The sequence below is a fragment of the Aspergillus alliaceus genome, assembly GCF_009176365.1.
Source record: "Aspergillus alliaceus strain CBS 536.65 unplaced genomic scaffold BDW43scaffold_2, whole genome shotgun sequence".
Classification (NCBI taxonomy): Eukaryota; Fungi; Ascomycota; class Eurotiomycetes; order Eurotiales; family Aspergillaceae; genus Aspergillus; species Aspergillus alliaceus.
The window spans coordinates 1,548,430-1,562,094 of record NW_022474685.1 but is presented as its reverse complement, the minus strand read 5'-3'; the positions used below and the strand labels follow the sequence as shown (position 1 = coordinate 1,562,094).

The window sequence follows — 13,665 nt, the reverse complement described above, 5'->3', positions numbered from 1 at the left end:
ATGCTCCTGACAGGCTTCAAACCGTGTAGAAGTGACCAGTATCAGTTACAATATTTCTCTCGGCAAATACGGGGCTCTTTCCGCCTGCTTCCAGTACTAGTCTGCCTGATGCGTCGAGCGCATCATCTGGCAAGTCCGCAATCAACTCGATATCGATTGCGGGCACGCTCTTAGTCCAGGTAGGAGCGGTTTCTGGTGTGTAAGAGGGAAGCACTTCGTCAAGGGTCTTACGATAAACATGTTTGCGTCTATCACGCCGCATGCCCAAACTTAACCGCCAGTTAAACGCCTTGGCTAGCTCCTCGGTGATACAAGCAAGGATCGCGTACCGCACGGGGTCGGGATCGCGCGGGTCCGGCACACAGCAGAGTGTCCAGGACCGCTGATACCAGAAATACTCGACCTCTGGCCCTATGGCGTAATACTCACGCGCCGCCATGGCTTCGTAAAGTCGGTACAGTGAACGGATAGGAGTATCTCTTGCGCGCCAGATAGGCACAGAGCGCATGTTAGTGAGATCTGCGGAGGCCATCCGAGACTCCAGAAGGGGGATATTGTTCAGCATTATTCTTAAAGGTACTGGTTCTGGGACCCGAAAGTGCCATGTTGGTAGAGGTAGCAAGAGGCGCAGTAATGCGAGGATGGGATACTTATGTCGGTGGCTGAGGCGGATCAGAGTGCCACGTAGGCGGAGAGGTGACTCGAAGGTATAGATGAACCGGCGGACGCGCATCCAGAAGGTGATTCGGGGCCGAGGGCGGTTATGAGGAACCATTTCTTTCCTCGGATTAGGTCTACCTAGGAATATAGAAGGCGAGTCTAGTGAAATAAATATAAATTTGAAGATGAAATGAAAGATCCAGCCGGCAGATCGGCGCTATTCCCGATTGGGTTACCACTCAAATATATCTCATTATTCGCGAGTATGCAGTCATAGAATAGTAGTAATACCTGACCTCCCATAATTTACACGCATATATGCACACAACTAGACCAATTTCCAGAGTAAATACCTCCTATCGATCATCTGACCATCTGTCGACTACCTCCCACGGGCCCCCTCAAGTCCACCCGGAGACAACGGCTTGTTTGGATTCGCCATAAAATGTGCCGGGGGCACGGGTTTCAGCTCCCTTAATTCATTATAGACATGCTTATCAATCCTGGTATGGATGCTCCATCGGCCCTGGGCCGGCCAGGAGCGTCTGGGGTGTGCCGAGGTCCTTCCAATCCCACTACCGTGGTCAGAATTTCGTAGGCTTCGGAGTTTACGGCAGGGCGGTTTGAAATCGGGCCAGTGGCGTTGAAGGAACGCAGGGAAAAGTAAGAGGCATGTACAAAGAAAAGCATGGCCACATTCAACAGTGCTCCTGGGATTGTTGTCAGTTATTTTGAAACTAGTCATGGAAGTGTCCCCATTGGCGAAGGTAGTAAACTTACGTCCAATATCCCATGGACGTTACATTCCCGCTGTGCTTGCAAGACGTATAATGCTTGCAATGCATATGCTGAGTGAAAAGGACTGTTAGCCGCTTCTCCTCCCGCAGCTGCAGATGGATAGAAAGGGGAATAAAGGTCGGTTACCCACCTAGCACCAGGAGCAACGATGGCCAAGACTTTGAGCCTGCGTCGTAATGGCACCTTTAACCTTATTACAGACGGCATTGGCAGTATGAGGACATATATGACCGTCGTCGTATTGACAATCCCGGAGTACCAAAGAGGAACCGATTTGGGGATTTTTGGAGGAGTGGTTTGCGGATTCCAACTATGCTCTATTGGCGTGAAGCCGGAGTGAGCTAGCGGAAGCACGGCAAATGTTGCAATCATGAGAGCGGAGATGCCGATAATAATGAGGTATTAGAGGTGCTTTATGGAGGAAAAAATGCGATAGTAGAAGCAGAGGATGGAGAGTTTGACGAAGGCTAGGCAGAAGATATAAGAAAGGAAGGCGACAAAGTTCCACTAGCCTTGGTACTGGTATATCTTTATTTCCTGCTGATGTGATCATACTTACCCGAGTTATCGTTCGCATCCTGCTCAGCGGAATGTTCCATGTGTGACATCCTATGCCCAATTTAAAGCCTGCAGGTCTCATTAGCAGCTATCACGGGATTCGACCCTAAAGAACGTGCTTCGAATCATGGCGGTTGAAAAGCTTCCTAACAGGATTTATTGTCCCATTAGTATCTTTCGTGTTGAGGACGTCCATTGTCACGTACATAACCAATAACGCAGAAATCTACCAACATTGCTTTCAGTCACATCGTTCGCGTGCACATGTAGGAGTACTTTCAGTCGTCAATCCCCAATGAAGCCTGTATGACGAACCGCCTAGTATAGAGCCGCATTATCAAAGCGGTGGTAGCTAGACTAACAAAAAAGCATAGAACGGAATACATGCGTAGTAGTGATTCTCTGGACTGACAAAGTTGGGCTCCACCCCAGGAGGGGGAGGCATAACACCCTGCTGGGTCGACATGAAATAACTGAGATATTTTCTTGTCTTGCCAGACAGTGGGGGGAGGGGGGAGGAGACCTTGCATGTCCAGGCGCGATGTATAGACGCTCCGCTGATATATATTAGTAAGCAGTACATGAAAGAAATGCAGTAGGTCTAGACCAAGTCCTTCGAATTTGACTCTACATTGCCGACCTGTGTCTGCTCAGTAAACTTCTTTACTCGTCTTTGTCTTCTTTGTTGGTGAGCGGTAGTGGTATATCATTATATTGTATGGGAACGGCATCGGGGATACGATAGAACCCAAAATGAGGATACCCTTACGGCTTTTGCAATGTGCCGGTCCTTCTTACTGAGTATTATATAAGTAAGGTGGCGTTCCTCAAGCGACGTACATGGAGATGAAAAGGGGCCCGTGTGTGAATGAGGTATCGGAATGACTGAATGAGATATCGGGTGCTCATACGCGCGAGACCTCATCGTAGGCCGAGTAATATTCGTCATTCTTTTCAAAGATCCAATCGGATTAGACCCTTGTCGGCCGTGTTCTCGGAGAGCTTATATTCGATGTCGTCTCAAAAAGAGACTTGAGATGATCTAGACCGTTCTTAAACTTCAGCGTAGCGGAAAAGCTTTCCGCAAAGTAGATTTACGCACACGGGTCAGTCGTGGCCAGGTGGGACTGTTGTACTACCTGCTTAGTTGGATATATCGTGGGGAATGATCTACACTTGTTGTATTACCTCTATGCGACTCTCCTGCATTGCGGAATTTCATCCTTTTCCCCCAGGATCCCCAAGTCAATAAAGTGCTACATGCTATGTTTCAGACCTATCTAATAGTTACAATTATGCTCATTGCTTGAACAGAAAGGGGCTTCTTGACCAAAGGTTATATCTAATTATATACTATATTTAGATGTGCATCATTAATATGTGACCTGATTGAAGGGTCATATCCTATTGTCCTATCAATCTGCATATGTACGGAGCTGGAAATAAATTTATCTGAGAATGAACTTGAGACATTTATCTTTCTAAAGAATCTCAAGTTCTTACTTTATAGCTATAAGTGGTGTCGTTATATTGGCAATTGGATAGTACTCTGGGGGCCTCCTATCGGCGTGTTTAGTTTGATATCATTCCTCCTTGAGAAGTTGAAGTTTCTAACAACTCGCAAGCAAACCAATACTTCCTCACTCGAATCAACGTGTACAATGCGCATCCAAGTTCTCTCACGTATTGCCCCCTTGTCCGAATTTCACCGAAAAGATGTACATACCCTCACAGGAAGGTTAAGTGTGCAGTGCAGCATTAGAAACCCGTCTAATCTCTCGAAAATACTTTATCAGAAAGACAGGAATGCCTACATCGGCAGGAGTTCCGGTGAAGTTGAAGGAGGTTGGGGACCAAGGAGCTTTAGGATTTTTCTGTGGTGAAACAACCAAGGACTATATGTGGCTCCATTCCCCTGACTCGGGCCATCTAATACGTTCTCTGCATTGTGAATTATGCAGTGCGTTAATTCAACGTTAAACTTTATCAGATATTGTCTTTCATCGTTGTGAAGTAGGATTCTTATTCAGGAAAGATTCACACGCGAATGGGAATGAGCCATGCTGTATGATTATATGAATACACGAAATAGAGGAATGAATACTGAGTCTCTAGTCATAGTTTCCGCCTCCTATTTACTATCTAAGAGACATCTCCACCTCACCCACCGTCGTACCCAAGGCTCCACTCACCCGGATACCCGATTCACTCTTCTACTGGGTTTCGACACTGCACAAAGCCTAGGCTTTCTTATCTTGGACCCCGGGGTTGCAATATTCAAATTTCTGTTTATCCCCCAACTGCAAGCCATATTCTCCTGGAACCTTGATGCCACGAGTGCTGAAGGTAGAGAGACTGTATATAACGGTCTAAGCATCGACATACCAGACGACCATGTGCCCCTTCGGTAGAGAAGACAGGGGTATCAAGATGGTACTGCATTTGGTATTTTTTGTGGGCCATACTGACCATGATTCCGTTGATCAAGAGAAAACGGAGCCGTTGCACTGCTTGTTTCATACGCGGTCATTTGGTGTAGCAATGCGAGATTTACTGTGGATAAAGATGTCCATACTGATCGGGTATCCTGCCCTATGAAGGCCATCGTGAAGAGTACGGGAGCCGACACGCGTCTGTCTGAGACGAAGCAGACAGTCTTCGTTGGTGCAGATGGACAGTGGTACGATCCTTATTCCCTAAGCAAAGACTGCAGAGCGACAAGTTCGGCTCCGAGATCTACATCTCACCATACCACAACTTGGTGGAGAGAGGGTTGGCAGTGGGAGATACTGAATGCTATCCGCATTCCTTCGGTGTGAGGCATTACAGTACAGATGTACCACTGCAAAGATGTTCGAGCTTGAGCTCTAGCCAATCATGTCTCCTGCTCGTGTGGTATTGGTATTTGCCGGAATGCTTGCGTGCATGCTGAAAGTGCAGCGATGCATGTCTCACGATATATCCGTGCTCGTCAGCTCTGTGTCAGCCTTCGCGGATTCAGCGCAACCCGGCTTGACAAGGAAGGCAACTTGATCTTTATCTATGCCATAGTTCTATAGACTATGGGCTTAAGCATACTATATTGCCTAAGTACATGGCATCGAAATCGAAAAACCCTAGGACCAAGAGTTGAATCCGGATATAGCAATGAACTTGGTAATCCTGCCCGGGAGTAACAAGCTACGCAGTATTCCAGTCCGCTATCTATTTGAGTTGATCCCCGTGTCTACCCAAGATTGAAAAAGACAGGCACTTATTCGCCGAGGTTACTTCGATGGTGTGAGAGAACCGTTTCCATTAACTTTAGAAGCGTTCGAAGACGCCCAGCCACTCACTTTCCCACCGACGATTGTCATCTCCTGTCCCAAACCATCTTTTCAATGTTAAATTATCGTTGATATCTCTCGCTATCATCTTCTATCTCAAACTATCTTCTGCCTGGAAGCACTTTTTCTGCCTTAAATCACCTCTCCTATTTTTGCCCTCTTGAAATAATAAAGGTGTGTTATTATTACTCCGTTGTTATCTTCCGATGCTCTCACTAATACCTTGGGCAAAATAGTGCTTGAAAAAAGAACCGTGCCAAAATTCAACTGTCTGCCCGAGCAGGCAGCCACCCTAGCAACCGCCGTACGCAAGAGGCTATCCACGCCGAACCCACAGCCAACTTGGCTCTGTAGACGAACGATAGCAAGGCCTACTGGTATCGCCAGGGATTTGGATCCTCGTCTTGATAACGCGACTACAAGGCATGAAACCTATGTGAAGACGTGCTGCGTTGCGCACCCTTCACGCCTCTAAAGTGATATCAGATCTTTTGTTGTCATTGAGACTTCAATGGAACACGCCTCCCAAAGAGTCTTTTAGATTAGGCACCCTTCCTACCGACAAACCCTTTTAGCCTGGTATCTTATAGCTCATCGCTCAACGCTTTATCGACAATATCTACTACCCTTTCTATTACTACCACTGCTAGTCCTAGTTAACCTACTGCCGTTCCTCTGCCGGTCAATCTGTATCCCTCCAATTGCACTACTACCCCGGAAAAGAATTCCGCGAGAGATCCAAGCCCCTATACCCAGCCCTGTACAAAGTCTCTTGACCAGCATAAAAAACCAGAGTTAAGATATCGTGCGACGGCTACATCTTCTCGAGCGGGAAGTTAACTATTTACAACGGACTGTGAAGCGGTGCCGACGTCAACACACCGCCGCGTATGGGCTTGCACCTTGCTCATGCTTTGGCCAAGAGCGTCTATAAGGAATATGCAGGCGAGACACATGTCTCGCTGCTTAGTAGTGATCATTTGTGGGGAATGTTGAATGAGCTGATCGCGGATCCGTGAACGATGCTGGAATCAGAAAGCAAAGCATAGAGCAGAGCTTGACTATATCAATCTTGCGTTCATAGAGAGGTAGCAGTTCATCGGTAGGGTTTTATAAATAGGTGACATATCTATACCTAATCTACCACACCTAAATAACAGGTCCTGGAAACCATGGGTTCATGTCAACTAAGACAGGATCAGGACATGGAAGGATTATTTTTTCTCTTCGCTCCTCTTCTCGACATCTCCTCTCACCCTTCCCTATTAGCCCTCTCTTTACTACATAAGAACTCACTCTCATTCCTCATTCTGTACCGCTCCTTCGGTGTGATCTTCCATTCTTCACACTTTCATGGCCAGGAGTGTGTCCCCTAATCGGCTGATTTCGTGCCGTTCCTCAAAACAAAACTACGAATATCATTCGATTCGATTAATTCCTAAAAATAAGATCATATTATTGAAACTTATTCTTTAACATAACGCTTTTGTCAGCCCATAGACAGCCTTCAGAAAGTGATCCCAGCTGCCATATCTGAAAGCCCGAGAACGTGAGGACACCGCCGATAAATAGTGGGACAACGTTCGGATGTACCTAACCTATGGAGTCCATACATGTACACGAATTGCCAGCTATACATATGCCCTGCTAGCTATAGCATCCATCAAAACAATGGCTAGTATCACTAACATCCCCTTTCTTCCTCCAAAAGCACCCGAGAATACTCAATCTCATTATAAGGAAAGCAAATCCCCATAACCTTAACCATCTTAGTAGCTACAACAACTCTCAGTTAGCACCACAACGCCCACCCCACCATACAGAGTCAAGGAATGTCTTACCAGTCATCCGCTGCACAGAAGGATCATTCTCATCAGCACCATTCAACCGCGTATACTTCAAAACAAAATCCACCCGCGGCTGGCGCGTCTTCTCATACAACGCCAGCCGCGCCGGAATATCCTCAACCTTCGTATCAAGCGGCAGCAGCGTAGTGATACTCAGAGCATCCTCAATGGCCATCGCAGCTCCCTGACCCATATCTACATCCCGTGAATCAGCCCCAACACAAAGACAGTATACCAGGCGAGAGAAGAAGAATAAAAAAGATACATACACGGCTGAAACGGATGCGCCGATTCACCTACCAAAGCAGCCCTGCCCCTCACCCAAGTAGGAAGCTTTTCCATATCAAACAGCTCCCAGACCTTGAGGTCGTCGCCCGCAGTATCAATTAACCTGCGGACGGAAGGCGCGAAGCCAGCGAATCCGTTTGCGAGGGCCGTTTTGTCGCCTGCGGCTTACCAGCCTGGGAAATACTTTGTTAGACTTTGGAAATGGGGAAAGGTGTGTTATGTACTGTACCTTCACGGTATCTTCCTGACTCGGGTGTGGGTAGGAACCAACCCGCATAGGTTGGAGATTTTGTTGTTTGAGCAGGGGTAGGCGACGACTCGGCGGTCGTCGGCTGCCCATTCGACGAATACGCCTGGGTCTCCAACGACGTTTTTTGTGGTGTGGTTGTTTTTCATATCTTCTGTTGGGAGGAGCCAGCGGAAGACAGATTTGCCTACTGGGTAAGGTGGAGGGAAGTTGGGGATGATGTGATTGCGGAGGATGGACTGGGTTTGATTAGGCCTCTAGGGCGAGGATGTAGTAGGAGGGACAGTTAGCCTACGTGAAGACCATCTGCGCCGAGCAAGAGGTCACAGGTGAACTCGCGCTCGACTTCTAGTGTCACGAAGGGTTGGTCGCTTTCGATGTTGATGTTGGTGATTTTACAGCCTAGGTGGAGGGTAGCTGTGGTTTGGTGGAGACGTTCTTTGAGGCAGTTGTGTAGGTTGACGCGGTGGACAAGGTACCATTCCTATTTATTTGCTAGATTGGAGTTCATGTATTTGACCATGGTCGGGATGAGATGTAGATGTGCATACAGCCTGCCATTGTTGACGGACGGCAGAGAGAGAATTCTTTCTTGCGGTTTATGTTGCCGTTGGAATCATATCGATGGATCTTGGATCTATGTATTTGTATGAGCCCACAGATGACAAAGTGATATATCGTACTAGTAAATCATGGAACAAAACTCGTACCTGTTCAAGTAGTGTTCCCCCAAAATCCTTGGGGTCAACATCTATGCTTTGTAACAGCGCCGTGCAGTTCGGGGTACATGGATAGCTGCCCCCGTTTCTCTGGCAAAATCTGGGCTTTTCAAGGACCTATTAAGTTTAGCTGTTAGTCTCCTGCCATGTGTCCTGTATATTTACCGAAAATCTCAGAGAAGAGGATAAGCAATGAACATATCACATACGACGACACGATGTCCCTGTTTGCTCGGCGCAATGGCCGCGCTGAGACCAGCGATTCCAGCGCCGATGATCACAATTCTGAGGGGGGCAGGCTTGTCATCAATTGACATTTTGAATGATTTTTCGCTGCTGTTTGTTTCGGTTGTCTATAGGGTTCTATAAAACACCCTTCTAAAGAGGGGTGTCTACAATTGAGTACTTCTGAATATAGCAAATGTGGCTCGGACTCCGGACTCGGACATTTTTGGAAAGTTAACCCTCGGGGATACCAAATGGGATAGTGGGACCTCGTTCCATCATTGAGCTAGATAAGATCTACATGAAGCGGTGGATCGAGGCATCGCAAGCGTGAGGGCTAATCATGATCTGGCCGTTGGAAACGGCAACTATTCACGGTTGACTCGGCACTTATCCGATCAGATAACAGTGCTGAGAATAGTGCGATGGACGCTCCGGAGGAAAGTGGACCAAAAACCTGCATTATGCTCGTCTCCCTTGCTGCAAGCACGCTCTTTTAGCACGTTGTTGAGTCACCCTAAGAGCGGAGATGGGTGGAGACGGTCCAACTGCTATACGCTTCTCGTGGTGCTGGAAGGCTCAAGTGAGCGAGACTATGATGAGACGAGTTAATCGCACGACTTTCATTCGATGCCTTGTGAATGTAGATAAAATGCCTTTGGTATTCAAGAATCGTCTGTTCCATCTCATAGGACGCGCTAAATTGAAAAATGTAGCCAATATCAAGTGAGACAGGTACCCTGTACTGCAAAATCGCTCTTAAATTCCCAATATTCCCATACAAACGCCAAACGCTACAATAGACAAACACCCAAGGCCCGCAATATCTCAAATCCAACCTACTCCTCCGAGTATGCCATCCTCCTTAGGATCATAAACACCAACGCGATCAACACACCCACAATAGCCCGATCCAGCCACAGATCCTCAGACTGCTGCGAAGCAACATGTTCATGCGGTGCCGCCGCAGCCATAGGTCGCGCATCCGACCCTGATACCGGTGCCGCCGCAGTCACAAGAGTAGGCACAGGAGGAGGCACAGTCCTCACCACCCCCTCTGGCTCCGGGACCGTCTCGGCCAATACGCCCGTAGATACAACCGCATCACCGGTATTCTCAGTCCCACCCGACACCTCACAATCCACGCCTTCGCCACCCTTGGCACCATCGTCATCACGAGCACCAGAAACAACCCTCTCATCCCCCATCTCCCCAACCTCCACCCCCCGCTCCCTACAATACCCCTTCCACTCATCAAAAATAACTCCATTACTTCTCCCACAAACCTCACAACACCAATCCCTGCTCCGTCCCGCATACTCCCTCCTCACCTCCTCCCCGACATCCAACCCCCCAACCTGCCCCTTCGCATCCCCATCCATAAAGCTCCGAATAGCCGTCAACGAAGTCCTAATACCCCACGCCGGCTGCCACGTCTCCTCATGATGTCCCGAGATACTAAGGCATATTTCGCGATTGACCTCGAAGCGGCCCGAGGGCGTCAGGAACCGGAAGCTGGGGGGTCGGAGCGGGTAAGTGGGCGGGAGGACGATGCGGCCGTGGTAGATTCCCGAGGCATATGGGGAGGGTGAAGGGGGGCCGGCGATTGTGAAGTGCCAGTCGTAGAGGTTGGAGTCGGAAACGGGGGCGGCGTGGAAGTGGGGGGATGGGGAGGTTGATAGTTCGGCGGCTTCTTTCATCAGGCGGCGGAGGGAGGGGGACATTCTTTTTATTTCTGGTATTTGGATTTTTTGAGGTTGTTTTGGTGGGAGGATTGATCGGTTGGTTGGTTGGTTGGTTGGTGGTGTGTTTTGTGTGTTATGGTAGTATAGATGGTTATATAACCACTAAATGTATACTGTTGAGATTGAATTAAATGATGCCAACTGTCCAGTCGTCGAATGACGTTGCGTATTTACATTGTTGCTGCCTTTGTTCTCAGGCACCGGACGGTCAGGAACAATAAATATTCCATCCGTGGTTATTCACCAATTAATATTTGGAGTTGACTTCTTTGTTCTGTGACAGACCGCAGTAGAATATACTGATCAGACTTTGCCAGAATATAAACAGAAAACTTCCATTATCACTCACAGGTATTGACATAACTCCTTGCTTCCAGCCTAGTATGTAACCGTTGCGCCGCGAGGACATCCTCTCTTGCAATATGAACACAATAAAGCTACATATATCCTCGTGTTATGCACAAACAATGAAAACAGCAAAACAAAGACGCTAAATACACACAATGGTCAGACCTAATCCCAATCCCGCCATTCGTCCGATTCTTGATGTCGTTTGGTTGACCTCCCAACATTTTGAGATGGGCTTAAGTGATTGTGACGGCCTTGTAGTAAATCGTGAGTCTCCTCAACGTCTTCGAAATCACTATCGCCTGGTCTTGGACGCGGGGACATCGGTGCCAGAGTTTTCATCGAGACACCCGTCGCAGGGCGATCCGTTTCATGGTAGACGTCGGACGGTTGGTTAGGCACCCATATCGACGGGGTTGCGTCTGTCCCAAGCCAGTTCCGGCTGTTGTTCATATTGCGCTGGTAGAGATCCCGATAGTACTGCTGTTCTTCACTTGCCTCCAGCTCCTTTCTCAGTCGCACCTTCTCCCGCGCTTCGAGGAATTTAGGGCTGGGCTCCCAATGCCATCCGTCACCAGACGTAGTGTGCACAGGAATTGCCCAGAGGAGCGGCCGGTCACCAAATAGATGCTTTAGATTCCGACGCCAGCCAAGGTCAAAAGCATTCGGCATTTTCTCGTTATCTTCCTCGTCAAGATAACTTTGGTAGCGATCGTGTTCGCGTTGCCTTTCTAAATCCGCATACGATCGCGACAGAGCTTGTTGGGCGGGAGTACGATGGGGCCCTTCTGAACCAGGTTGAGTATGTGGTGTGGACTCTTCCCCTTCTTCCGGTCGAGTGACACCTGGAATTGCATTCGCATGAGCATCTATGATTTGGTTGCCGTAGTCCTGAAGTCGATGACCGAGACTTTCTGGGTCTTCATTTTCATGACCATTCCTATTTCCTAATATGTTTTGGTAGCGGCGACGATCCAGCGCTTTCCGCAGCGGAGAAACATAGCGCGTCTTCTCTAGAGATTCGATCGTGGTCAAGTTACGCACTGCGAGACTAACGTGCCAGATGGTAAATCCCGACAGCACCAAGCCGATAATTCCTCCGAGTATGGCCAACAACACCACGTTCACGGGTAATATGGTGTCCATATATCGAGTATCATTAAGCACTTCAGTCCATATCCAACTCGAAGCCACTGCGAAATCAACCCAGCAGAATATCGACGTGTAAATGAGAAACAAGAGAAAAGCCTTGTAGTTATGAAGTCCAACACACGTCGCCAGCCACGGACAATGGTGATCCATCTTCAATACACATCGCTTACACGTGGAGCAGTGATGCGCCCGATCTGGCTTGGGAATTTGGCATTTTTTGCAGAACCGGGAACCCCCCATGGAATTCACGGTATATGAAGTGTACTCTGGGAGTTCCGTAACAGGCAGGGCGCTATATTCATGCCGACCGTTAGTTGATAGCGGTGACCCAGGATCAGTAAATACTGCAACGCTGTACGAAGCATTCAGGCAGATATAGAGGACGACGCCGAGTATTGAAGTGGATAAGCCTAAACGTTCAACGGAGTCAATATACGGATTCTCCCCAGCAACCCCGACAGACATGCGAGTAACCCACCAATCCAAGAGTTTCGTGATGGCCTTAAACCAATACTGGCTTCAACATAAACTGCCCATGTTGTCAAACCATAGACGAATGCGAGTGGGAAGAAAGACGCCGCCGCGCAGCAGTAGCGTTCACATCGGAGGGCCCACGCCCGGGGACGTCGTTTGGGCCAGGACGGTGATGATGGCAGCGAGGCTGCCAGAGTTGCCATCGTGAGTATCGCAGGTACAGTATGGAGCCAGTCGATGGCTAGATCAAATCTATTCGGATTAAGAGTCTTAATTCATTGCGATAAGCAGCGCTTCCTTAAACTCCCCGGCAGGGTACGGAAAAACAAAGAGCTGATGCCTGAGGATGATGATTAGAGAAACTAAATGGAATACAAAGAGACGAGGCAATAGTGATACTGACAAGCAAGACTGTCAAGCGACTGATAAGACGAAAGAGCACTAGAGCGGCCAAGGAAAGAACGAAGCGAATTACGAAAGCAAGTGGTTGAAGCGGATCGATCGCCCTTGAAGATCGCCGGGAGTGGGATGGTAATTGCAGTACAGCGGTAGTCAATATACATCGCTAGCCCAGCCTGGCAGGTGTGGAGTATCTATTTTCCTGGCAACTGTTTTGTATCGTACTGAACGGTTAAATAACAGTAATGCAGTATTGTATATATAGTGCTCTATCATCAGATATGATTATTCCGGCAGCTATAATTTCCCTACCATACATTATGGCACCGCTACATGCAGCTATTTACTTTAGATTACTAATTTTGCTTCTCCAGGGCTCAGAATCAATCATTGACTGTAATTCTCTATAGGATTCGAGGTCACTTTTGCAGCGATGTGATCTACCAACTTGATAGAGCCAACCCTCTATGCCGTGCCTAGAGTACAATTGCTGGACGCCTCATATCAGTACATCGTCACCTCATTTCAAAATAATCTAGATAGGCAAACATAATTGAAGTTAATCATGTGAAATAGCTTTTTATTATACTAAACTAGAACTCTTGCCTCACTTGCCATACAAGCACCCTTCTCGTCAATCATCTCTTATACTCGCCCGTTAGCAAACAGCTCCATGCAGGGAAAACATGCCACCTGGTCGCTTTGGGTAGATAGTATTAGGTCTTTTGTTCTATAATCACATCTCATATAAAAGGTATTGTACATTTCTAGCCTCGTATGAACGCATAGTGCGGTCAGCGGAAACATATATCGAAGCAATAGTCCGGTATGAATACAGGGGTGCATATCTAGGATGAGTTTCAGCTGTGGGGAGCTTAG

General features: G+C 47.9%; 5 protein-coding genes across 5 annotated transcripts; all 5 read right to left on the bottom strand.

The window, feature by feature from the left end:
* Positions 1-2: 2 nt before the first annotated feature.
* On the bottom strand, positions 3-877 carry BDW43DRAFT_75964 (uncharacterized protein). Its single transcript, XM_032050483.1, has one exon. The coding sequence runs from the start codon at positions 773-775 to the stop codon at positions 17-19; it is 759 nt and encodes a 252-aa protein (XP_031906082.1). The 5' UTR covers positions 776-877; the 3' UTR covers positions 3-16.
* Positions 878-2,017: 1,140 nt separating this feature from the next.
* BDW43DRAFT_261009 (uncharacterized protein) lies at positions 2,018-2,804 on the bottom strand. The gene is made up of 3 exons (XM_032040267.1): positions 2,401-2,804; positions 2,223-2,368; positions 2,018-2,085 (listed from the first exon to the last, which is right to left on the bottom strand). Exons 1-2 carry the CDS (start codon positions 2,597-2,599, stop codon positions 2,295-2,297), a joined length of 273 nt encoding a protein of 90 aa, XP_031906081.1. The 5' UTR covers positions 2,600-2,804; the 3' UTR covers positions 2,018-2,085; positions 2,223-2,294.
* Positions 2,805-7,026: 4,222 nt separating this feature from the next.
* On the bottom strand, positions 7,027-8,760 carry BDW43DRAFT_319445 (FAD-dependent oxidoreductase; the record flags this gene model as incomplete). The annotated part of the gene is made up of 8 exons (XM_032048916.1): positions 7,027-7,118; positions 7,184-7,384; positions 7,459-7,641; positions 7,707-7,717; positions 7,749-7,963; positions 8,020-8,208; positions 8,435-8,560; positions 8,653-8,760. 8 exons carry the CDS (start codon positions 8,758-8,760, stop codon positions 7,027-7,029), a joined length of 1,125 nt encoding a protein of 374 aa, XP_031906080.1.
* Positions 8,761-9,003: 243 nt separating this feature from the next.
* On the bottom strand, positions 9,004-10,720 carry BDW43DRAFT_261005 (ubiquitin-conjugating enzyme E2). The gene has a single exon (XM_032040266.1). It carries the CDS (start codon positions 10,390-10,392, stop codon positions 9,508-9,510), a length of 885 nt encoding a protein of 294 aa, XP_031906079.1. The 5' UTR covers positions 10,393-10,720; the 3' UTR covers positions 9,004-9,507.
* BDW43DRAFT_261002 (DHHC family palmitoyltransferase) lies at positions 10,721-12,892 on the bottom strand. Its single transcript, XM_032040265.1, has 2 exons — positions 12,392-12,892; positions 10,721-12,323 (listed from the first exon to the last, which is right to left on the bottom strand). The coding sequence occupies exons 1-2, from the start codon at positions 12,588-12,590 to the stop codon at positions 10,927-10,929; spliced, it is 1,596 nt and encodes a 531-aa protein (XP_031906078.1). The 5' UTR covers positions 12,591-12,892; the 3' UTR covers positions 10,721-10,926.
* Between the last annotated feature and the right edge of the window lie 773 nt (positions 12,893-13,665).

Bases quoted from the DNA above. Each gene is read 5' to 3' on its own strand.
- BDW43DRAFT_75964 (XM_032050483.1), bottom strand. From the start codon at position 775: ATGGTTCCTCATAACCGCCCTCGGCCCCGAATCACCTTCTGGATGCGC.
- BDW43DRAFT_261009 (XM_032040267.1), bottom strand. From the start codon at position 2,599: ATGTACTGCTTACTAATATATATCAGCGGAGCGTCTATACATCGCGCC. The intron at 2,369-2,400 runs GTATTCCGTTCT...TTGTTAGTCTAG, and splicing joins AGAGAATCACTACTACGCAT to CTACCACCGCTTTGATAATG.
- BDW43DRAFT_261005 (XM_032040266.1), bottom strand. From the start codon at position 10,392: ATGTCCCCCTCCCTCCGCCGCCTGATGAAAGAAGCCGCCGAACTATCA.
- BDW43DRAFT_261002 (XM_032040265.1), bottom strand. From the start codon at position 12,590: ATGGCAACTCTGGCAGCCTCGCTGCCATCATCACCGTCCTGGCCCAAA. The intron at 12,324-12,391 runs GTGGGTTACTCG...TTGAACGTTTAG, and splicing joins ATCACGAAACTCTTGGATTG to GCTTATCCACTTCAATACTC.